General features: G+C 42.9%; 1 protein-coding gene across 1 annotated transcript in view; it reads right to left on the reverse strand.

Moving 5' to 3' along the window:
• Positions 1 to 2,110: 2,110 nt before the first annotated feature.
• Positions 2,111 to 27,961, reverse strand: part of SLCO4C1 (solute carrier organic anion transporter family member 4C1) — a 499,215-nt gene continuing 473,364 nt past the window's right edge. Inside the window, exon 13 of the mRNA XM_085632555.1 lies at positions 2,111 to 2,294. Coding sequence (XP_085488681.1) covers positions 2,170 to 2,294 — 125 coding nt within the window. The 3' untranslated portion in view covers positions 2,111 to 2,169. The remainder of the gene's footprint in view (positions 2,295 to 27,961) is intronic.

The raw sequence follows: 27,961 nt of genomic DNA on the forward strand, positions 1-27,961 counted from the left end.
ACGTTAGTTTCATTATAAAAGTTGGTAGACAGAGCGAATTAGGGACTGACAGACTCTGAGAGCGAACTTTTCCTTTTCCCTGACGTTATGCTGACGGAGAGGACGGTGACACTGCTGGACAGCTGTTATCCTGAATCTTTAAAAGACTGAATTGCTGACTTTGATGAATTAAAGACTTTTCCACGACTTGATTGACTTAGAGGACGTCTAATAGCCAGATTAGGTAAATATGATGTTCGGTGATTTGGTTTATGACTTATTGAAATTGAAATTGATTAGATAAACGAAATTATTATTCCAACGAACAAATGCGTCGGGTGATTTACTCAGAGAAATTAGAATAAGATTTAAATGTAGATTAAAGAATTGAGTCACCAAATATCCAATATCAACTAACTGATCCATCAACTAAATGGAGGGAATATCTCGAGGTTCTGAGTTTAATAAAGGTACTTAATGTATGTTCAGGTAAATTAGGTTCGTTAGTTGAAAAGGTATTCCTTTCATGTCAGCATTTGGACAATTTATCTCTCCCATGACAACGGATCAATGAAGTGTGAGTGTTGGTGTTATGGGCCCCACCAATGAATGTATTGAGTGAATGTGCTAGTGTGATATTTGATCTGTGATGAAGGGAGGATTTAAAATTCCACGCTGCATCACAGGTTGTAGAGGTGGTAAGTTGTGACGGATGTATGACGATACAACGTGATCATTTACCTCGCCGTACATTACATCGCTGCTTTTATAACGCAAGTTGTTACAACGACTTGCGCTGGAGGGCGCTGGACTTAGGAATAGTGTGATTTACTATTCCAACTGCAGCCTACGTAACAGTAGGGAAGGTGTTGGAATAGTAGATCACACTATTCCTTAGTGTTGTAAAAACAGCAATGTATGTGTATTACGGTGTTTTGACCGCGTTGTAAAGATCGTTTTCCAGTTGTGACGGGTGCAAGTAACAACTATTGATTCAATAATGCTTTTTTACCTGCGGCATGTGGGATTTCTGTAATGGAACCTTTCCACCTTTTCCCAAGAAGACACTCCTTACTTTTGCAGCAACAATGTAACAAATGCAACAAAGTAACGCAAGGCAGCCTTGCATTACCTAGCGTTGGGAATAAGTTCCATGGGTAGAGCAAGGGTGTTCCCATGCATCCAAATATGGATTTTGGTGAGTTCCCAGATTTACTAAAGCTAGTAAACACATGAATGTGTCAAAAATCTATGCCTCCCTGAAACAGGCGCAGTAAGGAGAAATATCTTAATTTCTCCTTGTAACTTCCTCTTTCTAGGTGTTCTTCATTCAACAGCACACATACAAAGAGGAATGTGCCTCTAAGGATTGTTTTTGTGCAGGAAGGTATCTCTCCCTGCACAAAAAAACAATCCTGCCTGTAGCACATACACCCTTGCACCATGGTGCTATGGTGCCTGAGTTAGCTGCACAAAGTGTGCAATCACTAGGAGACAGCAGAAGTGTGCCATATCTTAGTAGCTATGGCACATTTTTGCTGCCTCTCTATCATGCAATGCAACACAGAAATTTAGCTTGATGCCCTTCATGAAATATAAGTAAATATGCCCCAACAATTGCTTTAATTTTTAACAGATGCCAGCAGATCCACCCATCAAAAAGCAGTTTCTATCATTAGATAGCTTCTATTTTAGGGCAGATAATATTAACTGTGAGAATTTGTGAATTGTGAGGTTTTGTGTCCATCTCTGTATTCAATGTCAGAGAATATGTACCTATGATTAAATGTGAAGCATATTTTTTGCTGATTTCATCATCAAAGTCAGACTACATATATTGTTTACATGTTATATCAATATATATCAAATTAATTACAATTGATAGGGACATGCTAGGTTGTAATATTTGCCATCCATGACTTCATGGACGTCTGTACAAATGTAATTCGACTGAGCTCTGTTTAGGTCGATACTTCCCCAGAGAATCAGATCATAAACCTAGCTAACAATAGCTTCATAGCTGGTGAGTGGACAGTGTTCCCATTTCATGATTAATTCTTCAGATAAAAATGAGTTTAAGCAGAAGTAAGAAGGCAGTCAACATCTGAAATTCATAAAAAGACAAATAATATTTATTGCACTTTAATATTTATTTTCATATTGTTGAGTCTTCTACACCTTTATGAGGCTTCAGGTAGAAACAGTAGCAATAAATGTGTTGTCCTCTCCGGGTGGTGGATTCTTCTCTGGTGGGGGCTTATAAAGGCAAAATGCCAAAACAAGGAACAAAATAGTGATACATTTGCAAACAGCACCTGAAAGTAAAACAAAAACATGTTACAGGGTGTTGTATCCAAGGACATATTCGAATATCAGTTTAACACTCTGCATTCTCATTTGACAGAAGAAAGTAATGACATTTTTTGTTAACCATTATCAGCTAAATCTTCTAAATAATTTAAAGCGCCTGCCCCTTGTGGATCAACCAGATTTTTTTTTAATCCTGTGCATCATCCCTATTCAGAGAATGTTCAGTTCTAGGACATTTGCCTTTGTTTTTTTTTTCTGGGAACATAGTTGTTTCTCTATCAAATACCAGCATACTATAATTCCTAAAAATGACTATGTGACGCAAGAAGTTCTAAGTCAGATATATGAAGCCATGCAAAGCCACATAGGGTAGCTTTGAATGGCTTCATAAATCTGAAGTAAGGCAACGCAACTCAAAATACTGCGTTGCCTTACTCTGCGCAAGGAAGGCGTTCCGTGGTCGTCGCAGGTGGGTGTTGCCACACAAATCTCATGGTTTTTGATGCAGTCCTAGATTTACCAAACCTGGTAAACCTGGGAATGTGCCAAAAAGATACTCCTCCCCAGGGGAGGCATAACAGTGAGAAATGTTTTTATTAATCATCGGTTTTTCCTTTTCTATATGTCTGCCATTCTGCGGCATGCAAAAAAAGAGGACAACGCCTCAATGGATCGTTATTGTGCAGGAAGGTGCACCTTCCCACACAAAAACAATCCTGACGGAATGCTGAACATTGTCAAACATTCACCCCAGTACAGAGATCAGTACAGTCTTGACCCTGCTCCCCATGGGAACAGTCCAGCCAGAACTGCCAAGCCAGGTTTTCTCTGGACAGGAAACAAGCATCCTGGGACCGGTTTCGGGTGTCATCCCTCATCAACCAGGCTAGCTTGAATACAATTTCATACTAAGCACAGGACCCACGTCTGGGCATACCCTTCCTACTTGGGGTGACTATAGCAACACAAAAAGATGAAGAACCGGTCCTAGGATGCTTGTTTTCCGGTCCAGGGAGGAACTGGCCTGGCAGTTTGGGCTGTCCTGTTCCCATGGGGAGCAGGGTCAAAACTGATTTGCTTATGGCTGGGTCCAACATGGGGTGGCATGATGAACATAAAAACGATGGATTTAACCCAGATTTGTGACCACGTGTAAATGTTCAGCATTCTGTTCATCATCTTTTTGTGTTGCTATAATATTTCTTAGACACAGCGCATTCCTGCTCCTTTTTCAGTGATGCAGGGCAGGGCAGCATGGTAACTTGCTGCGCTGCCCTGTGCCACTATTTTCATAAATATGCCCGTAGGAGTAGGCATAAACAGAGTAATTCTCTCTAGCATAATTACTTATAATTATCACAAAATTACTCGTAATTATGCATAATTGGCTGAGAGGCATAACCCAGCTTGTAGCTCTATCTTCTTCATGCAAAATGCACCCTTACATCCAAAATAGGACCCAAGATGCATCTTGAGTTAAGAAAATAGCACTAAATGCTGCAGGACATGAACAGCAGTAACCAGCAGCCACTTGCTCTCTCTTAGTTCATTGCTCCTGTGCTTTTGCGGTAGGATTTGTGCCCTAAACTACTCTTAATCACTCAATAATCGCATAATTTCTGTAATTTCACATGTTATTTATTTTTATAAAGCGCTCAATTTCCCGGGTGAGTATTGGTGCTGCTAAAAGCATGTGGTTTAACAGAAAGGGTTAGAGTTATTAGCAGAACAACCACGTTTTTAATGCTTTTCTGAAGGGAAGAAGACTTGTAGCTTCTTTCAGATGTAAAGAAAGGTTGGTCCATAGTTTGGCAGTGCAGGTTATGAAGCTTCTGCTGCCTTCTGAACTTCTGAACTTCGAAACGACTATGCTCTTGGCAGTAGAAGAGCGCAGCGCCCTGGAAGGAGTGTACCAGATAAACATGCCTTTTAGATAGTCAGGGCCATAGTCAGGGCTTATCGAGTTTAACGCCCTCTGCAGTGCTTTTAAAGTTCTGGATAGTCAGGGCCATGCAGAACTTTAAAAGCACTGCAGAGGGCTTTAAACTCGATAAGCTTCCTTTTAGTCAGCCAGTGTAGCTTAACTAAGGCGTGTGAGGCTGACTGGTGCCTAGGAATCCCCGACAACAGGCGAGCTGCTGCATGCCGTAAAATCTGAAGTTTGTTGAGGAGTCTTTGCTGCATGTTCAAGTAAAGAGCATTGCAGTAATCCAATTTGGATAAAACAAGAGCAGTGACCACAGATTTTTAAATATCAGGGGGGATGAAAGGGAGCACTTTGCTAATGATCTTCAAGGTACAGAAAGATGATAAAGTCACAGCCTTGATTTGGCCTTCAAAAGGCCATTTGTTGTCAAAAAGTATCCCTAGGTTCCTGGCTTTCCTAACCGGAGTTGGCAAAGTGCCCAGTTCTTGCGGCCACCAAAAGGGGACCCATAAAGAGACGTCATTGCCGAAAAGGAGGACCTCTGTTTCTCCTGAGTTTAATTTGAGGCAGGTATTTCTCATCCAGTAACCTACTTGCAACAAATATTCAGGAGCAACAATCATGGTCAATTCGGTGCTGTGCTCCCGCCTAAATTCAAATTGTGTGGGATCAAGTGGGTGGCAGAATTTAAAAAAGAAACCAGTTCCAAATGAATTGCCTTTTCTACTATTTCAGCCAGAAATGGAAGGTGTGGGATAGGTCGATAGCTACTTGGATCCTGAGGGAAATGATTGGACGTTGTTAATAATGGAAGAATGGATGATCTTTTCCATTCTTTGGGAAAGTAGCCTGAACTACACATTACGTTGAAGATATTGACAAGATAAGAATATATTATCTCAGGGGCTAACAGTATGATTTTAGGGCGCAATGGTTCAATGGGGAGCCTGGTTTAGTGGAGTAGGCAAGGCATAATTTGTGCTGAGCAGTAAGCCGGGAGAAGGCGTACAGAATGTCTGAGCTATTGGGAGGAGGATTAACGTCTTGGGCCTCTATGGCTGGATGATGATTGGCAGCAAAAATGTTATAACTATCCTCCACTTTAGCCTGAAAGAAGCCTGCCAGAGTGTTACAAAAGACTTGATTACAGTTAGTGTTATTTTTATCAGGAATATTTGCAAGTTTCTTAACTGTTGTGAAGAATTCTTTAGATTAAGTTTGACAAGTTTCAATCCTATGTGTGAAATACATGGTCTTTTCCTTTAGGATCAAGGTTTTGTAGTCCCTAATGGTTTATTTGTAGGTGACTCTTTCTAAAGAATCATAATTCTTTCTCCATCTACACTCCTGCCTGTGGCAAAGTTGTTTCCAGGCTCTAAATTTGTCTGAGACCCAAGGTTCTGATGTAGTATTTCTCTGATTAATGTGTGTTTTTCATGAGCAAGCTGATTAATCACAGCCCCTAACCACGTAGAGTAATCTGAAATGGCTGAGTGTAGATCATTAGAAACAATAGGCTTTGAGCTAGAGAGAGTTAAATTAAATTGAGATTTCTCAATTTTGTGCCAGGTTCGACTGTTTGTGGCAGGTTGGGAAGTGTTGATTACAGGTATATTACACTGTATCCCAAGTTCAAACATAACTGCTCTGTGGTCTGACCACGGCAGTGAGGCGGCAAATTAAAGCAAAGGATTGTTGGTGAAAATGCCATCCAACATGTGGCCCACCAGTTGTGTCAGGGTATCTACTGGCCATAAAGTCAATTAAGATTTCAGAGTGTCTGTCTGTAGGAATCCCTAAGTAAAAAATGAAGTCTCCATTAATCGCAAAGTCTGCAGAATTTATACTGGATTCATGTTCAGGGCTGATGGCCTGAGTGAAGTTGGATCCCGAGCCTTGGGACGGTATAGTAGCAGGCCACTGAATGTGTGGCTTTTAGTTAGAACCACTTGAAATGAGAGTTCTTTGCACTTGAGATTTCGGGACATAGCAGAAAAAGATGTGGGGAGCTGATCGTTATACATTATTTCCAGTGCTTCACCCCTCTTTGCAACTCTGTCCATTCTAGAGACAGAGGGGCATATTTACAAGAGAATGGCGGAGCGCAGCGTTAAGTTGAAATTGCCAATGCTGCACTCCGCCATTCTGAAAATGCAGAGATGCATTGTATTTACAAGAATGCAGCGCACCCCTGCATTTCCACTATGGCTGGTACTAAATTTACCTGCCTAGCGCCAACGCAGGCACTCCTTGCACTGTAGTGCAAGGGGACCTGCATTGCGAGGAATGATTGTTCATGTGCAGGAAGGTGCCCGTTCCTGCACATAAAGAATCAGTAATGGTGATTTGTAACTTTTATATGTGCTGCTTTATGCAGCTCACATAAAAGTTGCAACTCGTCATTTTTTAATAATTGTTTATGTGCAGGAAGGGAAACCTTCCTGCACATGAACAATCGCTAGTGGCAATTTGCTGTTTCTATGTGTGCTGCAGAATGCAGCACACATAAAAACAGCAAAAACTAGCAGAAATTATAATTTCTCCTCGTTTTGCCAGGTTAAGACCTGGTTTCCCCTGGTCTTATTTTTGGCGCTACCTCCTATTTAAGCCACCCTAGTAAATAGGAAAAAATGCAAAAAGAACAATTGATGGAAGGAATGCAGAATGATGCCAAACATTCACCCAAGTACAGAGATCTGGGCCTAAATCCATCGTTTTTTTGCTCACCATGCCATTCCAGTTTGGACCCAGCCATTTGCAAATCAGTCTTGACCCTACACCCAATGGGAACAGTCTGGCCCGAACTGCCAGGCCAGGTTCTCCCTGGACTGGAAATAAGCATCCTAGGACCGGTTTCGGGCTTTCAACCCTCATCAGCCAGGATAGCTTGACTCCAGTGGCATGGAGAGCACGGGACCCACGTCTGGGCATACCTGTCCCACTCGGGGTGACAAATCCAAAAAGAACAATTGATGGACAGAATGCAGAACAATGTCATACATTCACCCCAGTACAGAGATCTGGTCCTAAATCCATCGTTGTTTTGCTCAACATGCCATTCTAGTTTGGACCCAGCCATATGGAAATCAGTCTTGACCCTGCACGCAATGGGAACAGTCCAGCCCGAACTGCCAGGCCAGGTCCTCCCTGGTCTGGAAACAAGCATCCTAGGACCGGTTTCGGGCTTTCAGCCCTCATCAGCCAGGATATCTTGACTCCAGTGGCATGGAGAGCACGGGACCCACGTCTGGGCATACCCGTCCCACTCTGGGTGACGAATGCAAAAAAAACAATTGATGGACAAAATGCAGAAGAATGTCATACATCTACCCCAGTGCAGAGATCTGGGCCTAAATCCATCCTTTTTTTGCTCACCATGCCATTCCAGTTTGGACCCAGCCATATGCAAATCAGTCTTGACCCTGCGCCCAATGGGAACAGTCCAGCCCTAAATGCCATATGGAAATCAGTCTTGACCCTGCACGCAATGGGAACAGTCCAGCCCGAACTGCCAGGCCAGGTCCTCCCTGGACTGGAAACAAGCATCCTAGGACCGATTTCGGGATTTCAGCCCTCATCAGCCAGGATAGCTGACTCCAGTGACATGGAGAGCACGGGACCCATGTCTGGGCATACCCTTCCCACTCGGGGTGACAAATGCAAAAAGAACAATTGATGGACAGAATGCAGAACAATGTTATACATTCACCACAGTACAGCGATCTGGGCCTAAATCCATAGTTTTTTTGCTCACCATGCCATTCCAGTTTGGACCCAGCCATATGCAAATCAGTCCTGTCCCTGCACCCAATGGGAACAGTCCAGCCCGAACTGCCAGGCCAGGTCCTCCCGGGGCTGGAAACCAGCATCCTAGGACCGGTTTTGTGTCTGAAAAGTTTCAGTGCTCCGTCCATCATCTCCTTGTGTTTACCCTAGTAAATAGGGGCAGCGTCAAAAAACAATGGGTTTTGCATCGGAACGCCCACCGCAGCACCCACTGTCCGCCCCTTTCAAGCTGAGTGCTGCATGATAGGGGGCCTCATTCACAAGGCGGCATTAAGCATTGTTAAGGGGCTTAACACCGCCTCATAAATTTGGCGGAGGGCTTATCACCACGAGAACGTCACAGAAAGTGACGGTCTGGTGGTGATAAGCTCTTGTAAATATGCCCCAGAGTTCCCAATAGGGATTGCTGAAACCATATCAGGACCAGAAGTGGAATTAGCCCAGGTTTCATTTATAAACACAATTTCTAGCTTGTGGTAGTCTAAAAAGTCAGCGAATTCAACCTTATTTTTTACCAATGATCTAGCATTTAATAAGGTACTGGAACATATACGCTGTCTAACCCTGCTGTTGATTTTGACTAACCTTCTAGAGCTACTGGAACCAATTGTGTGGTACTTAAGTGTGAGGCAGAACTCTTGACACTTCACGGTGTCCAGAATGCAGTGTGGTTCGAAAATAGGGCCGCAAGCACCTGAAGTATTGAGTGCTAGAAGTTCTTCCCTAGTGTATCTTAATAGGGGTGATGAGTGGGACTAGAAATGGGTAGGGTGTCTGGCGCTGGGCTCTGTCCAGGCGCGAACATGCGTAGATGATTTGCATTTGGTGCACCAGTGGCCTGCCCACTAAGTGCGGAAGCGCAGTGAGGCTCTCTATGAAGCCCTGTCACAAGAGTAGTGCTTAATTCCGGAAATTACTCTGATTACTCTGGCATCATTAAACTTTCTCCCAGACCTACTAAAAACAATCCGTAATGGATTTGAGACATGTAGAATGACTTGAGCGGCAAACAGACAGTAGTCATTATTTTGGGGCTGAAAACATGGGCCATTATTCATACATGTTCAATTTCTTCCATGTTGTAGGAAAGCTGTATTCAATACCGGAGCTCAAAGTTAGATTTTGCATTCCAGGGGAGGTCAATGCTAAAACTCCTTACTCCGTGCACCATTTCCATAAGTGGATCTTTGCCTTTGTTTGGGATGATGCAGTGATGAAGGCTTGCTAGAAGATATTTAGTTTAAACTGCAAGACAGTTATAACTATCAGTACTAGGTTACAAAACTTCATAAACATACTCAATGCCTAAGGTCCTGATTTTCATAGACAAATGTATGTACCTATGCTTGAATTATAGAGTCGGCGATAGCGATTGTGTAGTTATGGTGATGACAAAGATTTCTTTGAAAAGTTATTGCTTGTTTTGCTAATACCTTTGGTGTTCTTAGAGGAATATGTATGAAATTTCAAATAAAAAATGTTCTTGGTTTATATTAGCATGGCAAGTTTTGTGCAGGTCCGTATGGGCGAAATATAGTGGCAGGTAAAAAAGCAAGGTTGCCATATTAATTTAAAAATAAAAAAATGCTCGCTGAACAAAATTACGCCAAACTTAGCTCCGAAACTAGTCTGTTAGTTAGAAAAGTGCCTTTGCTACGTTTTGTGCAAACAACTTCAGTAGCTTTTGAGAAATTATCATTACAAAAATGTGGCAAGTGGTCTTCTTTCTAGGAGTTAAATGTTGATGATATCCGGATAGTTAGTTCGTGAACTGTCCATCGACATGAATCTAAAATAAACTATAATGGCATTTCATTGGACAAGAGAACTTCATCTCTTGTGCCCATTGTAGGTCTGAAGATCTAAGGTTGGGTCTGCGGGCCTCTTAGCTCTGAGTAGCTGTCAAAAACAGAAATTTTTATAGCGGCTGCCAGTACAGGATGCGGGGTTCAGTACCTGCATTCTGTAAAAAACAGAAAGAAACAGGCATATAAGGGGGCCGAGTCAGCACTCCCTGGCCCTCAGGCCTATGCGTCTTTAAATTTTAAGGGGCTTACCCATATCTATGGGGCCAGGTGAAGCGTGGCTATTAATGGCCTTGTAAATATGGTGTTAGGCAACGCATCTCAAGTCGCTGTGTTGCCTCACACTGCGATGGGGAGGCCAGCCTTGGGCGTTACTGTTGGTGTCCCACATTAAACCCAACACATTTGACACATTGCCAGATTTACAACATGCTGTAAACCTGGGAATGAGTCAAAAGCCTATGCCCCCCCAAGGGGTGGCGTAAGGATTGTTTTTGTGCAGGAAGGTGTCTTTTCCTCCACAAACACAACCTGATATCAATGCAGACACCCTTTTACCATTGCACAAGGATGCCTCCGTTTGGCGCATGGCAGCCATTTGTGCACCAGCGCTGAGAAAGAGGACAGGAATGCACCATATCTCATAGATATGGTGCTTTCCTGTCCTTTTCTGTTCACGTAAGGCAGCACGGTAGGAAGGCTTGTGGCGCTGCCCTACACCAAAGAAGTGTAAATGAGGCCCTAATTTTCTTTACTAAAAGTACATTTCACTGCAGTAAAAAATGCCTGCATTACGCACAAAGCCCTTTATCAAAAGACCCCGCTCTACCTCTCAAACAAACTCAACAAAGCAGGTTGCGCCCGCCCGCTGAGAAGCACCAACTCTCTTCTCTTCATCCCCCTCTTCTAAAAAAAAAGCCTCTCAATCCCGCTCCTTCTCTGGTAAGGCCCCCAGCATCTGGAATGCCCTCCCTAAAGATCTACTAGGTAACCCTTCCTATGTCGGTTTAAAAAAAGTCCTTAAAATACACCTGCACAACAAATATTGGGGTACATAATCCCTCTCTTACTGTACCTACTATACTATCCCTCCTCCCTAATACCCCCACCTACTCCCCCTCTCACCTATACATCCCCTTTCCGACCCCTCTCCACACTGCTTCCCTCCTCTCCCCAACCTAACATCCCCCATCCCACCCTTCTCACGCGCTCAGCTTAATTCTGACCACTGAGCCTTCCCCAGGTGAACAGTATTATAATTTCTTACGTCATCTTTTTCATGCTGTTTCTTTTTAAACTGCCCTTTCTTTCCTTTTTCTCACCAATTAGTCTATAGTACTCAATATGCTCTTTTAGTACACCATGTATGAATGCTACATTTGAAACAACTGTTCTGTATTCCTTTAACTTCATCATACTAATGTTAAGCGCTTTGATACCCCTTGGTGGAGCTAGCGCTATATAAAACTTCTTAAATAAAAATAAATACATAAATAAATAAAGATAGGGACCCTCTGCACATAGTTGAATGCTGTATACAGCAGGGGTTAGATTGCAGAGGGAGGTTGGGCAAAGGGTCTGGTCAGAGGCAGCTAATATCGGCTACGCAATGCATTTTTCACCACTATGGATGGTGTTGTTTCTAATCGTAAGTGTTTGTTTAACTGCACAATTTAAGGCCCATACAGTTTGAATTTTTGCCATATCTTCTAATTATCAGTGCAAACATTTCAATGTTTATATTATTTTGAATTGTATATCAGGTTTAAAAATGCTATGTGATTTGCTTCCTTTTAACTTCGAGATATGACTTTTTGTGATTATGAACAAGTTCTCCCCTAATGCATTGGTAAAATAATTTAATGATTGTGATGTGATAGATGTACACTTTAAAGTGATTAATTTTAGTACAAGAATGAGTCAAGAAACGTTTATATTTCTCAATGAATTGTCAACAACACAAGTCTGGGGCTCCTGCTGTTCATTAGGATGTCCCTATTCCTGCCTAGCCAGTGCTCAAAATCATGCCATTGAAAAAATCTAATATTCAGTTGACACTTACACATGAGGAATGACACCCAATTGGCAGGAATAAGGTCGATCATGATTCAAAACAAGAAAAATACACTTTTACCATGTTAATTAGACATAGGCGTACAGTTATGTCCAATCAACCTAAGGTTATACAGTAATGGGGGGAGGGGTCCTTCTCAGATTGACCAAGAAACCTAAAGATGATTAAATCAGTTTAGAAACTTTTCAGTTTGAGCCATTGTTTGATCATCCAGAATTGCCTGGTGTGAGTCCTTGGTAGCTTGGCACGAGCAGACAGGCTTATCTCAGAGGCAGTGTGTAAAGCATTTGTGAACACATACAGTAATCAAGTAACAACACTACAGATGGACACCATACAAGTTTTATATCAAAAATAGGTATTCTTTATATAGATTTACCACAAGACCATTAAACGACAAAAATACAAAATACTGTTGCTTTAGATGGTAGAATTTTGCTTAGTTCTCTTTAGTTCTTAAATGCGACACTTTAAGTCAATGTACATTTTAGATGTGACACGCAGGGTAACGAAAGTGTTGCAGCGATGTTGATGCGTTGAAGATTTTGGTGCAAAGCAATAAAGACGTGAAGATCTTCCAGATGCAGCACGCTTCTACGATGTTGCGAGAAGACTCGACTCGATGCGTTGGCTACAGTGGCGACATCCCTTTATGCGATGCGATGACGGCGGCCTTGGCGGCGACACTCTTCTCCCACTTTTGCGAGATGCTTCCACTCGATGCGACAGCTTGCAGCGGCGACACACTTTACGCGATGCGACGACAACAGCTCCGACGGCGGCACGCTTCTCCGTGGATGCGAGGTGCTTTTCTTGACGCGGTGTAATGCGACAACTACGACGGTTGCGATGGCGACACGCTTCTTCCTCGATGCGAGACTCTTCTCTTGATGCAGTGCAATGCGTCAGCTACGATGGCTGCGATGGTAACACGCTTCTTCGGCATTGCAAGACACTTCCTGGATGATGCGAGACGCTTCCGCTCGATGCGACAGCTGCAGCGGCGACACACTTTACGCGATGCGACGACAACAGCTCAGACGGCAGCACGCTTCTCCTTCTTGAGTCACGCTTCCAGCTCCTTGCGACACGCAGTACCTCAGAAGGCCCAACAATAGCAGCAGGCACTTCCAAAGAACTCTGGGGAGCTGGGGGGGGAGTGAAGTCTGTTGTTCCTGAGACTTCAGCAGGAGGCAAGCTCTTTTCCAAGCCCTTGGTGATCCTTCACAAGTTGAGCAAAAGTACACACAAAGTTCTTTTCTCCTCTGTTTGGCAGTAGGCAACCCCTGCAGGCCAATACCCCAGTTTCAGGGATAGTCTCTCCTCAGTTTCTTCTTGGTTCCTCTCCTCAGCAGAGTTTCTTCTTGTTCCCAAAGTGATCTAAATTCTTGGGATCAGGGTCCCAATACTTATACCCCAAAATCCTTTGTCCTCTGAAGCTAGAGGGGCCTTTGCCTTGTTCAAACCGGTTCTGGTCAGTCCTGGAGCACTTTGTTTACCTGACTCCTTCTTTCCTTTCAGAGTGCAGGGCAGAGACATCAGACGCACCACAGGAGGTGGAGCCAGCATTGTGGAGGGAAGGCACAGCGCTATTCAGGTCCCAGGTGCAGCTCCTCCCACCCATCTAGATGCAGATCTCTCTATTCACCACTGGGACACCTCACCCTGTCTCCTAGAATTCCCCAGCCCTGTCACTCAAACCCCAGACAGGGAATACACAGCCTAGCAGACGCAGGTTTGAATGGTTAGACAAGAAAATGCCTACTTTCTAAAAGTGGCATTTTCAAACACAGAATATTAAAACCAACTTTACTAAAAGATGTATTTTATCATTCTGAGTTCAGGCATACTAAATTCGAATTTCTACCATGTTCCCTGAGTCAGTTAGGATTATAAGATGTAATAATCAAACTGCCCGTTCTGGCCTATGGAGAACAGGTAGCTTTGCAATGGTGAAAAACGAAAATGGCTGTAATTCTCTATTGGAACATGCCACACACACCAGGGCATGTCCTACCTTATCCTTACAATGCACCCTGCCCTTGGGCCTACCATAGGTGTGTCTGATATGAAGAAAAGGGAAGGTTTAGGGACTGGCAAGTGGGTGCACTTGCCCAGTCAGCATGCCAGTACCAGACTGCACGCAGGCTCGGCAATGGCAGACCTTAGACACATTTTTACAGGCTGCTTCTGCGGGTGGCACAACCAGTACTGCAAGCCCACCAGCAGTATTTGAATTTAAAAGCCCTGGGCACTCCTGGTGCACAGTACTAGGGTCTGACAGGTAAACCAAACCAACCAATCATGGAATCACAAATTCATACATCAATTTAGAATAGGGAGCACTTGCACTGTGGCACTGGACAGCAGTGGCACAGTGCCCTGAGCAACTAACACCAGCTAAAACACCTGAGGCAACAGCAATAAATGGAAGGGAGACCCACGCCAAGGTGCCAGGTCTAACAGGCCAGTACCTGGAACCAATGACATTCGTGGCTGCAAGTACATGTTAAACTTATGGGTGACAAAAGTGATTCTTGAGGGGCTCCACATGAAGCATCACCCGACTTTTAGATAAAGGCCCATTTTTACCACCTGCATTTTCCTAGTCAGGAAAGACCTAACACATTTCTCTGAGAGATCACTGACATCTGCCATGGACCAAAAACATTTAATTGTATAGTGGAGAGTTTTTCAAAGACTTTACTTAAGGAAAGGTCCCGCTATAGACCTAGATTAGGTGGATTTCTATGATCTGGTGTATTATTTCATTTGACTACAGGGCTATTTATGGCCTGTGTGGAATGGGACTATTCCCTGCATGGTGTACAATTATGTTTCCCTGCACTATGTGCAAAAAAGTGTGTGTCTTGTGTCCTAGTTTCTGATTTTGCCCCTACTCTCACACTAATATAGTGTGTGGGCAGAGGCCTAGGCCTGTTCCTTCACATGAGTGAGGTCCTGGTCCTGGACCTGTCCCGTGACCTGGAAGGAAGCACCAAGCATGCCCTCATTGAACCTTCCCTTCAGGGATTAAGTACATGAAGTGGTGTTGACAATGTACCATATTTTGTGCATCAATAGTTGTGACCAGACCTTTTCATCTGTGTCACTGGAGTGGAGCTGTACTGGACACTTGTGTTAAGTTGGCTTCTATAGTGATCCATCACTGAGAGTCAAGCGATGAAGGGGTTGAACTGTGCCCAGTTGCAGTCATAGTAGGATGGCCCTCGGGAAAACAACTTCTTCACCCATGATTGAGGCCCAGTATTCTCTGTTCGTGCCATAGCCCCCTGAAATGGGTCTGATAGCCTGCAAATATTTGTGGGAGATAAAACCCATCCCATGACAGAATTAGCAACGTTTTTCACATAAGGGATACAAAGTTCCAGGCTGACTCATCACCCAGGTGGCCACCCAAACATGCACAAAGTCAACATCTTATAACATTCATCATATTTTTAAATCAAGCGGGCACTCAATATGCTCAATTTACATAAAGACTGAGTATATAAGGAGCTAGAAGCAAAGAACCCTATTACCCTAAACAATAATATGACTTTTACTGTGAGTGCAGTGTCAAGCAGAAACACTCTTCGGATAGATCTTGCCAATGCTGCTGATACTGCATAACATGTACACTTTTAAGAATCGTGTCTCAAAAATTCACAATGCTGATCAATGTACCTTTCATAGCATATCAGTACCACAAACTCAGAAAAAGCAATAATCAATATTCCAGTCTGTATAGCACCATGCTATTCATGGATTTCCCACCATAACCAGTACACTGTATTTAATATCTTCCACACTTAAAAGCATTACCTTCTTCAAGATAACAGGCTACTCTTCTTTTGCACTCCTTGAGAATTCATCCAACACAAAACTGCTCTGTTTGCCAATATGCTTTTCAACACTCACTGTTACATGTTATTTGTTGATTTTGCCTTTATTCTACACCTTCACAGACTAGGAAGTCGATCGTACTGGCATAAAGCAAAAGGATGGTGGTCCCCCTGCAAAATGTGTTCAGGGCCCCCTATGACTCCTGTATCTCTCATATAGTTTAAAGCATTAGGGTAAATGTTGGGGCGCCTGCTCCATAGGGGCTGCATAAGGAGAGATTGACTCAACAACAAACCGGTGCCCTAGCTGCCTTCAATACCAACTATGCCACCTCTATTCACACACTTTTGTCAAGTTTGTCTTAAGTCTGTCTTAAGTCTGTCTTAAGTCTGTCTTAAGTTTGTCTTAAGACAAACTTAAGAGAAAATCCTAACTTCTGTGAATACCAAAAGTAGTACGTTTAGGATTTTGATTTAAATTAGTTATGTGAATCGGGCCCTAGGTGTACATTTCAGCCAATCAAAACATATAGAAAATAGAATTACCACCACTGTCACTTTTGCACAACCATAAGCAATCAACATTCAATAAATGTGCACAATTCAAATTCCACATGACTAAAGTATTATTAATTCCCTATTAATTAACAAATTAGAATATTGTAATAGGCTGCCGGTGGGTATTTTTCAAAAGCCCTTCACGCTGCTGGACAAGTTCATAGCTTTGCTACTAGGAGATTATTCAATTTGTCTAAGCAAACTGCTACCTCTCCCTTTTACCAGGGAAAATGCTGGGTGGCTCTCTGCTAAAAACAAGGCCCGCTAAAAGATACTGATAATTGTTTTTGCAGTGGTCTATAATATTTCCCAACACTATCATGTCGGGATTATGACCTGCTACACAGTCACCTGGAATATACAATCTGCCAACCAGAACTGGCTGACCTCACTAAAACCAAATTCTAGATTCCATCACTGGACTGTCTCCTGTTTGAATATGGTTAAACCAACTTGAAGAACCGTCTCCTGGGGACAGCGAGAACGAATGCCTAAACATTTCTAGCTCTGGTTCCCCTAATCTAATGTAATATCTAACTTCTAACAACTTCGATAGTGAAACTACACCATGTAATTTATCTATTTGATGCATTTGGTTAGTTGATCACTCATCATAAATCAGCATCTTCGTACAATGTCACAGTCATGTCCATTGTTGCGTGTTTTCCTTCCTAGATTAATATCATGCTCTGTAGTATCTATGTCTTTTCGTATGCCATTATTTTTTAATGTTAGGCTGTCTGTGTCATATATTTAATATATACATTATTTCATTTGGAGGTGTCAATACTAGCTGCAGGCTGATTATGGTAGGAATGTTTGTTCAAGCCCATAGTTCACTGGTTACTCTTTGGTTTATGCTGATGCTGCCTTTCTTGATTAAACCTGCAGGTCCAGCATTGAAGAGTAGTTCCAATATTCTGTTAGATGCACTATTTACATCCAGATGAATTACTCATGATACATTGAGCTGGCTTGTCAGAAAAATGCTCCACTTCTTTCTGTTTTTAAAATCTGCTTTCATTTACATATTTTGCATTTCTTGTTACATAGATTTGGTATTCTTTAGAGCTATTACATATAATATTGTTAGATCCTTTGGTGATGTTGTGTAGCCAGCAGGTTTCATTCTTCGGATAAAGTGCAGTGTTTTTTATCGAGGCCAAAAGTGAAAACTAAACTACTAAAGTTCAATTGCCTACCATAGAAATCATATCATGTGTGTGTACATGCAGTGCATTACTGTGAAAACAGCACACTCTTCACTAAGAGCGTGCCTAGTACTTCGAAAAAGTTTACATAGATAGGCCTATTTATACTGCTCGGTACATAAATTAATACTTACTGTTAGCAATTAAATCAGTTTTTTTAATATTTCATTCCTGTTCCTATGTGTTGCACCAAAAAAATGATGGCCATTAAATCCATTTAAAAAAAAAAACACTTATAATAATGATTCTGAAAAGGAAAATGGCCTGGGTATAGATACAGTCATTATACAGAGCAATTTGAGTAAAACAGTGTTACCAACTCAGCTGCAAAATTTAAAAAGAAAGAGCCCTGGAAGGCTATGTTAATTTTGCTTGCCTATTGCCATCTACACATATATGCAAGTTGTGTGTCCTTGCAACAGTGCAGATAAGGTCTAGGGAATGAGTGCACAGTGAGAATTCCCAAGCAATATATCTTGGGCCCGATTCACAGAACTAACTTAAGACAAAATCCTAAACTTACTACTTTTGGTATTCACAGAAGTTAGGATTTAGTCTTAAGTTTGTCTTAAGACAGACTTAAGACAGACTTAAGTTAGGATTTTGTCTTAAGTCTTTCTTAAGTCTGTCTTAAGTCTGTCTTAAGTCTGTCTTAAGTTTGTCTTAAGTCTGTCTTAAGTCTGTCTTAAGTCCGTCTTAAGTCTGTCTTAAGTTTATCTTAAGACGAACTTAAGACAAAATCCTAACTTCTGTGAATACCAAAAGTAGTACGTATAGGATTTTGTCTTAAGCTAGTTCTGTGAATCGGCCCCGATGATTATAATAGAAAGAGGGCCAACGGTGTGATTTTAAGATATGGCTACCATATGTGTGTGAATACATATCATGTCTGAATTGTCAAATTATAATTTATAGGTATTTACATTTTTTAACATGACAATATATATAGAAGTGGTGAAAGATATTGTTGTCAGGGAAAGACTGGTGACGAAACATATTGCCCAAAGATGATACCGGTTTTTGAAAAGAAACGTTATGAAAATGAAAAAAAGACTGGCTTACGGTCACAACACTGGATGTACTAATATTAGCAGTCCACCATATACATAGTCAACTAAAACATGTTATATTTACAATAGTTTGTTTAAATAGAATTATATTGATTATTGCCATTATTAGAGATAAGTATTATTGAAAATTATATTTTTTTAAAAAGGATGGGCCTTAAATCTTTTATGATCTGTCAGTAATTGTAATATTAATAGAAAATACAATGATCTATATTTGTAATTTTATTGTGAGAGAATCAAATATGGGTAATACTTGCTTATTTAAAGTCGGAGAGGCATGGCCATAGTGAAAATTTTGAATTTCCCTGGGGGTCAATAAAGAACTTGTGTAAAGTATTATTATGATCAGTAGTATAGCCAATATATTTTAAGTATCGTACATTGTACAGTACAACTCTAAGGATAAGGAGACCAATATATGTAGTATTATATTAACTTTGATCACATTGTTCCATATCTATATTAGTAACGTATACAAATGCTTTTCCTTAAAAAGACGTCAGTATCCGCTTGTAATTCCTTTTATTTTTCCATTCTTACTTCATGTAGCTTGCCTCAGTGACAACAACCAGCATCGTTGCTACATCATTGTATTAGAGTATTCAGAGTCATTCTCCGGTAACTCTATATTTGTCATGTTTTCAATTCTTGATCTCTACCACTAGTTTGTTTAGGTGCCTTCTTTACCGCATGAATCTACCAAATCCCAGATTTTTTATGTAAATTTTCATTTCTTTCTTCAAATTCGTATTCTTTACAGATGCCTACTGGCCTTCCTCTACTGGTATTCCATGAGTACAGAGAAGAGCACATATAAACCCACCTTTACATTGCCTATGCGGATTGCCATTTGCTCAGGGTTTCTCATATAGAAAGGAATGATTTTATCGTCTTAGCATTTGCTTTTCAAGGCTAATTCTGTTTTATCAGCTCTGACTTCAAGCCCACTCTCTGCCTATTCCCACTATTCTTTGCTGCTCACAGACTATCATTCACTTGTGTATCATAACTCTGGGTTTAGGATGCACTAGCACTGGACTTTTCAAAATGGACTACGTAATATTACATAGATTTTTATCCTGACTTGGCTCAATATAATATGATAAAGATGGCGATCAACGGCTAACACGTATCAAGAATCATGACATCAGTTTCAGGGCTTTCACTGTACCAATTGTGAGAGCTCTCTTATGCATGGTGCCTCTACAAGTTAGTTTATGAAATTAATGTAATAAATCAAAGCTCCAATCCTATCTTTTGGATAAATGACAATCTAATCTCGCACTTTGTAAGAGTGGCCACATGAGTCAAACATAAGAAACATTCCTTAATATCATGCTTATATGTTTTGCTGTTTAACAGACGTTCTTTGGGGAAAAAAGTTCCTTAAGCTAATGAATATTTCGAAAAAATCTCCTTCTAAATTTCTTTATGCGCACATATTCCAATGGTAACTCTATTTACTCCTCTTTATTATATATTATACCTTTCAAAAAGTAACATAATTGTGCAACACAATTGTTTAATCCAATCTTTACTATATTCAGCCAAGTTAGGGGTCAGAACAATTGAAAAACACATTCAACCACACACAGTTTTCTTATGCTGGTGTATCCCAAACCAGCAGTTATTGAATAATATGAAGCACAGATGAACATTCAGTGCATAGAAAAGCATAACAATAGAGACGAGAAATTCAAGTATCAAACTGCTGGCTCTATTTCCCAAACTTGCATTCCATGGGGCCACATCTTCAATTATTAGCACTGTGTAAACGTGAATCATCATGCAGTTTTTAGGAGTGTTCTAATATAGGTCCAAAACTGCACAGTAGCACTGTCAGACACTTGTTCTGAGTGACTGTCCACTGATGCCTCAAATTCCAATACTTGTTAACAAGAAACTACATACTTGATGGAACTAAACAACTAAAGATGTGACTTCTTATAGACTAAAGTTTCCAATTCTATAATTGAATAACAACATATAAAATATAAATGAATGAGCTTTATGTGGTCCAGTTGGCTTCCTAAGAATTATAAGACCTAGGGATATGCAAGTGTTGAATCACGTATGTGCAGATGTGGAAATTCCAACACATGGGTAGCAGGCATAGATTTCTGATTTTCCTACAACCACATGATGCTTAGTTTAAAACAGCCCTGGCTGCCATCCACAGCTCCTATCAGTGTTTTGCAGGAGGGTGCAACCTTTCCTACTGCCATTAATGTCTGTAGGTCCCACCCAGAAACCTCTGGTGCAGGAAGTTGTGGATGGGGAGGTGAGACAAATGCATACTGCAGCGGTTTAAAAGAGGCTCCCTCTGTGCGGGGGTGCCTCAACACGGTTCACCTGAAAGGGGGCCCCTTGGGTTGGCCAGTTGCAAACAAATAAAACACTCAGAAGCAGAAAGCAGTTAGGGAATGGGGTCCCCCTCACCCTTATCTTCCATGGAGGTCCCCTGAGGTTTGTTACACCACTGCATTTCTCAGTGATGGGCCGTGACCCTCAACACTGGAGGGGCGTGAGGGGAGCGAAAGACAAACCCCGGGGAAGGGGGCAAAGGTATCATTAAAAAAAAGTACTTACCCGCGTTTCGCTCTGCATTTTCTTCTTTCTTCCTCAGTCAGCTTGAAGGCACACCTCATAGACCCTCAGGCAACCCCCTTCTGCAAAGGCCGATGCTGCCCTCATGCTGCAGATGAGCAGCCTGACAGCAAAGCCAGGATTGTCTGGAGGGGGCGGACTTGATGCTCCAGCAGGCACAGGAGACCTGTGCCTGCTCTCCACTCAGCTCTCTGAGACAGCTAGCTGGAGAGGTTTACACTGCGCAAGTCAGGCTGGCCAAAGTGACTTGGTCAGTGTAAACTGGAAGTATGAGCACCACTCCCCTGATGCCAGTCAGCAGCAGCCCCATCCCCAAACACTGCTTGGGCTGGGAGCAATGAAAAATTAAATGGTAATTCATTTTATTACCATTTTAGTTTTCATTTTTGCTGCACTGCACAGGCAGCAGGGGGCAACGCTCCTCTGCCCTAATGAGGGGGGGCCGCCGCTGGTGTTTCTGTCCCCTATTTCCCGCTGTAGGATGTTGCTGGATGAAATGTCAAGCAGGAAATGGCAGACAGGAAGGGTGTATCCTTACATAGAACACCAGTAGATTCTAGGGATGGCATCTGGCAGTGGCATAACACAGGCCCCTGCAGCCCCCACGGTGTGGGGGGCCCCCCAAGCTGCAGGGGGCCCCCTCAGCACAGTGCTCTGGCCGGCAAGCTCCCGATTGAGTCCCAAGAGGGTCCCTCCAAGTACCTTGCAGAGAGGCCCCCTCACGTTTCATTACACCAGTGACATCTGGGACAGTGTAGGGGGTAGAGGTGACAAGCATTCAGAGGGATAGTACATGAGGGTTGCAAGGGCATCTGGCAGGGAAGCATTGGAGGCTCTGGGATGGGAAATACTTTGGGCAGGTTGCATAGTTTGGCTGATTTGAAATTTCAGTGCTGGCAGGCATTACTTAATCATAGCATAAAAAGAATTAAGCTTAGTTACGAAATTAAGGCTTCACAACTTCACGCTACTTTATTAAGTTATGTGACACACCCAACCCCACCCTACAACTTTAACCCCTTCCCTGCTCATGACGGAACCGTTCCGTCATGAGCCACGGTTGCCGTGTGCTCATGACGGAACGGTTCCGTCATGACAATCCTGCCGGCGGCCGCTCCGCCTGCGCGGCACTGTTTCCCCGCCTGTGCGGGGCGACAACGCAAATGGGCGGAGTCATGACGGAACCGTTCCGTCATGAGCACAGCTCAACTGTGGCTCATGACGGAGCGGCTCCGTCATGAGCACAGGCCCGCCGCGCTGCCCCCCTGCCCCCCCCCAGCGCTGCAGCGGAATGTCCGCAGCAGCGAAGGGGTTAAATGATGTGTAAGTCAAGCTTGAGATCCACATGTTCTCTTTTATACTTCTAGGGGCATATTTCCAAGGGGATTGCACCACAGGGACATCACTTTTTCCGACATCCTAGTGCAGAAGCCACATATAATGTAATAATACTATGTCTGGTACTTAAATAAATAATCATTAATTTACTCCATTTTCCAAGAAAAACCGTTAAGTAGATAAGTTAACTGTAGGGGACACATTTTACATACACTAGACTACGCATTTTAAACATTTGTCATTAACGTTAAGGGTGAACATTTAAAATGTTGATATTGTAAGCAGGGCTCTGAAATACCCTGCGGTGTAAGTGTCATGACAAACACTGAGTTGTGCAATGGGTCTAACAACTGAATGGTTGCTGGTCTATGTGGCAGGCCTAACACTGCCTGCCACTATGTTTATTAATAGCCCCATGCATTGACCATATTTTCTAGTTTTTTTTAATAAGCTTTTATGTTTAACATTTTTTAGAGTATACCATAACAATCAAGGATTTGGAAATGCACTCAGAACAATGATTATGATGTAAGAATACTAAGCATACTTATACATACATACCTAAAATAATAAGGCTGGTGTAATACTAGTTGTAAGAAACTGGGTTATTAATCAAGGGATGACTACCTCACAATCCCTGTAAGGGTGAGCCCTCAAAGTCACTAAATTAATCTGAACTCAACGTCTGGTAGCTATGGCACAAAGCAGGCAGACTTAACTTAGGGCAATGTATACATTATTTTATAGTACCGTAAGAAAATAAAGCCGAAACACAAGACAATAAAAATATAAAACTGAATTAGAAACATAGAATAAAATTACACTTAAACAATAAAAATCCAATAAGGGGAACCAGAGATATAAATGTTAACATTTTAAAATTAAAATACCATAAAAAAATATGAAGTGCCAACTGCAATGAACTGGTTGCGGTAGATCAGGACTTTGGCACAATTTGAGGCTGACCGCGATTGAGAGTGGGTCGGATACAGAAACCAGGTTCAACCCGGTCGGGAGTTTTATGTAGTTTTATGTAGTTTTATGTAAGTGCTCAGTTAAAATAGGAAATGTTAAAATCCTCATAGGGCAAGGAAGTAAGCTATAGCCAAAGACGGGTCCGCAAGGTCTGATAACCATTTGACATAGCCCCTGTGTGGCTTTGACAGGAAAAGTTCAGAGAGGGAGGAATTCTAATTTAATGCCCAGGGAAGTCTTTCGGCCATCTGAATACTTTTGGTGCCTTCACCCTTTGAGGATTTCTATGTTTGTAATTAGCTACTTTTTCGGAGCACGGAATCTTTAAGTTGGGCAAGGCAGCAGGCTGTATCCAAAGAAGGCTCAACGATGCCGCATACCCGCTCTGCAGGGTGCCGCTAAATAAGATTTGCTGCTACAGAGAAGCTCAGAGAAGGAGAATCCAGAATCTTTGGCAACAGCAACACACCTTGGGCAGATTGGCTTAGCAGGTTTCCTGGTACTCCAGAGATCTTAGTGTTGAAAAACTTTCTGAGCCCCAGGTTTTCAGAGGTGGCAGGAGAAGTCCAGCCACACACAGCGAAGGTTTCAAGGATCTCAGGAGCAGCACTTGGTGGTCAGAACTCAATCTAGGAGGCCAACAACGGTGTCCAGGGCAGGTCCAGATGGAACTGGTCAGCTGGGCAGTTGCACAAAGAAAACCTCTTCTGGCTTGTTGTGCCCCTGCAGCTTGAACAAGAGGTCAGTCTTGCAACCCTTGGAGTCCATTTCTTTTTCCTGGGTACAAGAGGGAGCAGGTCCAGTCCTTCAGTGCTCCTCTCAGATAACAGACAGCATGTTCAGTCCTCTTCTGATATTTCTCAGATGAAGGGGAGTCCTGAAGAGGGTGGGTGGGGGTGACAGGTGGCCCCTCCTTAACCGATTTGATTTGATTTGTAATTTATAAAGTGCAGCAATTACCCAAGGGGATCAAGGCGCTATAGATCACTGTCCGGAAGAGGTGCAGTAGTACACCAGCTTCAGTAGGAACTTACATGGAAAATAGCCATGTCTTAAGAGCCTTCCTAAAGGGCAGGAACTGAGGGATGGCCCTTATATTTAGTGGAAGTGAGTTCCAAAGTAGTAAAGGTTCATAGGAGCAACCCAAATCACTTCTGCAGCAGTTCCTGCCTGCTGTACTGCAAACAGTACCACAGTGACCCTCACTCCTAAAATCCAAAATGGTGAAATCCTTCTCCACATGTGTAGAGTTTGTATGCCCATTCAGAGGTGTAGCCAGGGTAAAGAGCAGCTCTTCCTCTGTGGTGACTCTAAACCAGTCTGGGGGCAGCTCTCCCACCCCCCACTGGGTTTGGTGTCTGCCTGACTGGTAGGGGTCTGTCCAGGTGTCATCTGACATCTGCTTGTGACAGGGGAGGCCCCCTTGAAATAAATTGACGTTTTGGGCACTGCCCAAATGATCATCCTGCTATAGGAAAAAGACACATCCCCACACCCAGGCATGTGTCTCTGCTCTGGCAGCAGTTTTCACACCTCACTCATGGGTATTCACCAGCTGGGTAACAGTTGGAAGGCTCGTGTAAATTAGCCTTCAGAAGATTCAGACAGGGAAAATGTTAAGTTGCAAAAGTTCAATTCAATCAACTTTATTTGGTACTCGGACCATAAAAGTACAAATGCATACAGTTAAAAAAATATACGGTGCATACAATAGTAAAAGTTACTTTTCCTTAATGCCCGGCTGAGGAGGGCACTGGGAACACGCAGACTGCGGCGGTGTGTCTGCTCCAAACATGTAGCCACCTGGGGAGATCAGCGGACGCTAGGTGAGGTGGCACCGCCGAACAGCGCATCCTGCCAGTAGGGGGTGCCGCTTTCTCATGTTGTGGGGCTGCCTGCAGCTGTGTGCTAGGATAGGCCTGAAGCACACTGGACTAGGGAGGAGATATGGAACACCACGTGGGATCACCGAGCACATCTTAAGCTCTCACCTATAAAAGGCCTGCTGGCCTAAGAGCCCTGACACCACCCAGAAGTAAGGGTGAATGATGTTACGGCTCCCTCTGAGAAAAGCAAGTGCCCCAGAGACTATCAGCAATTGGACCATTGGTCCAGATGCTGTGGGAGCCGAGGGGATGCCTGCCAAGGCCCCAGAACAAGCACACACGTATACTGATCCCCGCTAGGGGGAGGCATAGAGGATGGACACATTGGTTGTGGAGACAGCCGGACTAGGCTTCGGTGTGGTTTGCGAGGCACCCCTCCTCTATAGTGGGCTTAGGCCTCGCCTAGTGCCAATACTCTACTATAGTGACCACGTGGGCCTGTGGCCTTTGCTGGCTGTTAATCTGACTGCTAGTGCCGGCCCAGGGAGTTGCAGAAGGTGTCAGGCGGGTCAGAAGCAGATTGGATTCGCCAGGAGCTGGGGATTGTGCCAAGATCATCTGTGCAACAGGATGAAGGACAAGGGACCACCAGCAATCATTCAAGGCACTCTTGACAAATACACCCAGCCCAGTGGCTCGGTGCCAAAGACAGCGCCAGATAACCAGGCTGGAATGATCCCAGACAATGCAGCTCTGTTAACCGCCATCACCCAATCATGTGATCCCTTTGACGCCAAGATATGTGCTGTGGGTTTGGATGTGATGCTACTGAGACAGGACCTTTGCACCGAAGTGGAACAGATCACAAAGTTGGAGACCCAGGTCTCCAGAGTGGAGGACTCAGTCGCAGCCCTCCAAGTCACTGTGTCCAAACTTACCTCTGTGACCAGGGGATTGGCAGCATGCATCGAAGAAGCTGAAGAAAGGGCATGTTGCAATCACCTGTGCTTTGTTGGGTTCCCAAGAGGGCTGCGAGGGGGCCGCGATAGAGTGTTTCTTAGATCAATGGTTGCAGGACTTCTTGCTGGCGGGGGCCCTCTCTCCATGTTTTGTGGTTGAGGGGGCCCATAGGGCTGCTTTGGAGGGCCGGCCACCACCAGAGGCCAGGCCCTGCCTTTTAATTATGAAATTTCTAAACTACTTGAACAGACATCATCCTAAAACATGCCCGAACATAGGAAAGAATCATGTACCAATCGCACGTTGTTATGATATTCCCAGACTATACCATGTTGATGCAACAATAGCGCCAATCCTTTCAAGCTGCAAAACACTTTCTCTGTGAATTGAATATCAGGTACATGCTTCAGTATCCTGCAAGGCTCAAGGTGTTGCATCAATCTCAGATGCTCAGTTTTGAATCTCTACAGGAAGTGTTTCGGTGGATAGATGAACGAATCCAGATTAGGCTGCATACAACTTCACACATGGAGTCTGATTCTTCTCTGAGTGGCAATCAGAATAAGACCAAGAGGGCACTGGCCACTCGCCACAAACAGTGTATCAATGTATCAATGCATCAATGCATGGGGGTAGAGGAATATGGCAGAACTGTTGTATTTTGTTCATAGGCAATATACATCAATAAAATGTGTTTAAAAAGTCTGATTTTCTCATTGAGTTGTGCTTTAGATAAATATTAATAAGAGTTGCTAAATCATATTTTTAGCTGTTCCCCTAACTGGAGATAGCAAAATCAATATTCAGTATTGCTTAGTGTTTCTCTATGGGCCAGTCAGACTTCCTACAGTAAAGATAGCTTTTGAGTGCTACTCACTGTAAAGACTTGTTAACATTAAAAGTTTAAATGTCCTTCCTTTAAATATCATGCACCCTGCCAAGCAAGCTACCAGGTCTACTTAAGGGTGACGGATCTATTTTTAAAAGGAAGGTTTGGGCCTGTCAAAAGGGTTAATTTAGACAGATTGAACTGCAGTTCGACTACAATGGTAGGATTGAAGCCATGATTCCACTGCCACTGTAGTGGATGGCACCATAGATGCTGCATTGCATTCCACTAGTGGCAGTTAAATTACAGACCTTGGGTACACTTTGCACGATACACTAAGCACTTATAGGCAAGGCAAATATGCCAATTTAACCTTGTTAAAAGTGGAAGCACAGTCACTTTACTGCTGGGTATCAGGTGTAAAGTGCAGGGGGTTGTTCTACAGCCAGCAAAAAGAGATAGGGCAACCATCTGGTGGCACATCACACAATGGATGGTCATCTCCTACAGTAGTAAAATGAAAGAAATGAGTAGGAGAAAAAGTAAGAAATTGTCTCGGCTAGTTTGGGATGGAGTATTTAGTTGTTGTTTTTTATTATTGGACAAGAGTATCTTTGTTCTACTAAAATGCAAAACCCATATATACTGTTGCGCGGCCGGCCCTTTAGGGTTGTTGGCATTTCGCTGTGTACCTCTCTATTTCTCTGCTTATTCTGCTATGCTGCCGGCCCGAAGTGGTTGTAGGCAAACGCCGTGGGATGACTTTATCTGTTGAATAAAGGTTTTAAATTAAAAAAAAATTTTTTTAAAACAATTGTCTCATCTCTAGTACAATTTCAACAGTGTCTTAATTATAAATGT

Source organism: Triturus cristatus, chromosome 2_1 (genome assembly GCF_964204655.1).
Source record: "Triturus cristatus chromosome 2_1, aTriCri1.1, whole genome shotgun sequence".
Taxonomy (NCBI): domain Eukaryota; kingdom Metazoa; phylum Chordata; class Amphibia; order Caudata; family Salamandridae; genus Triturus; species Triturus cristatus.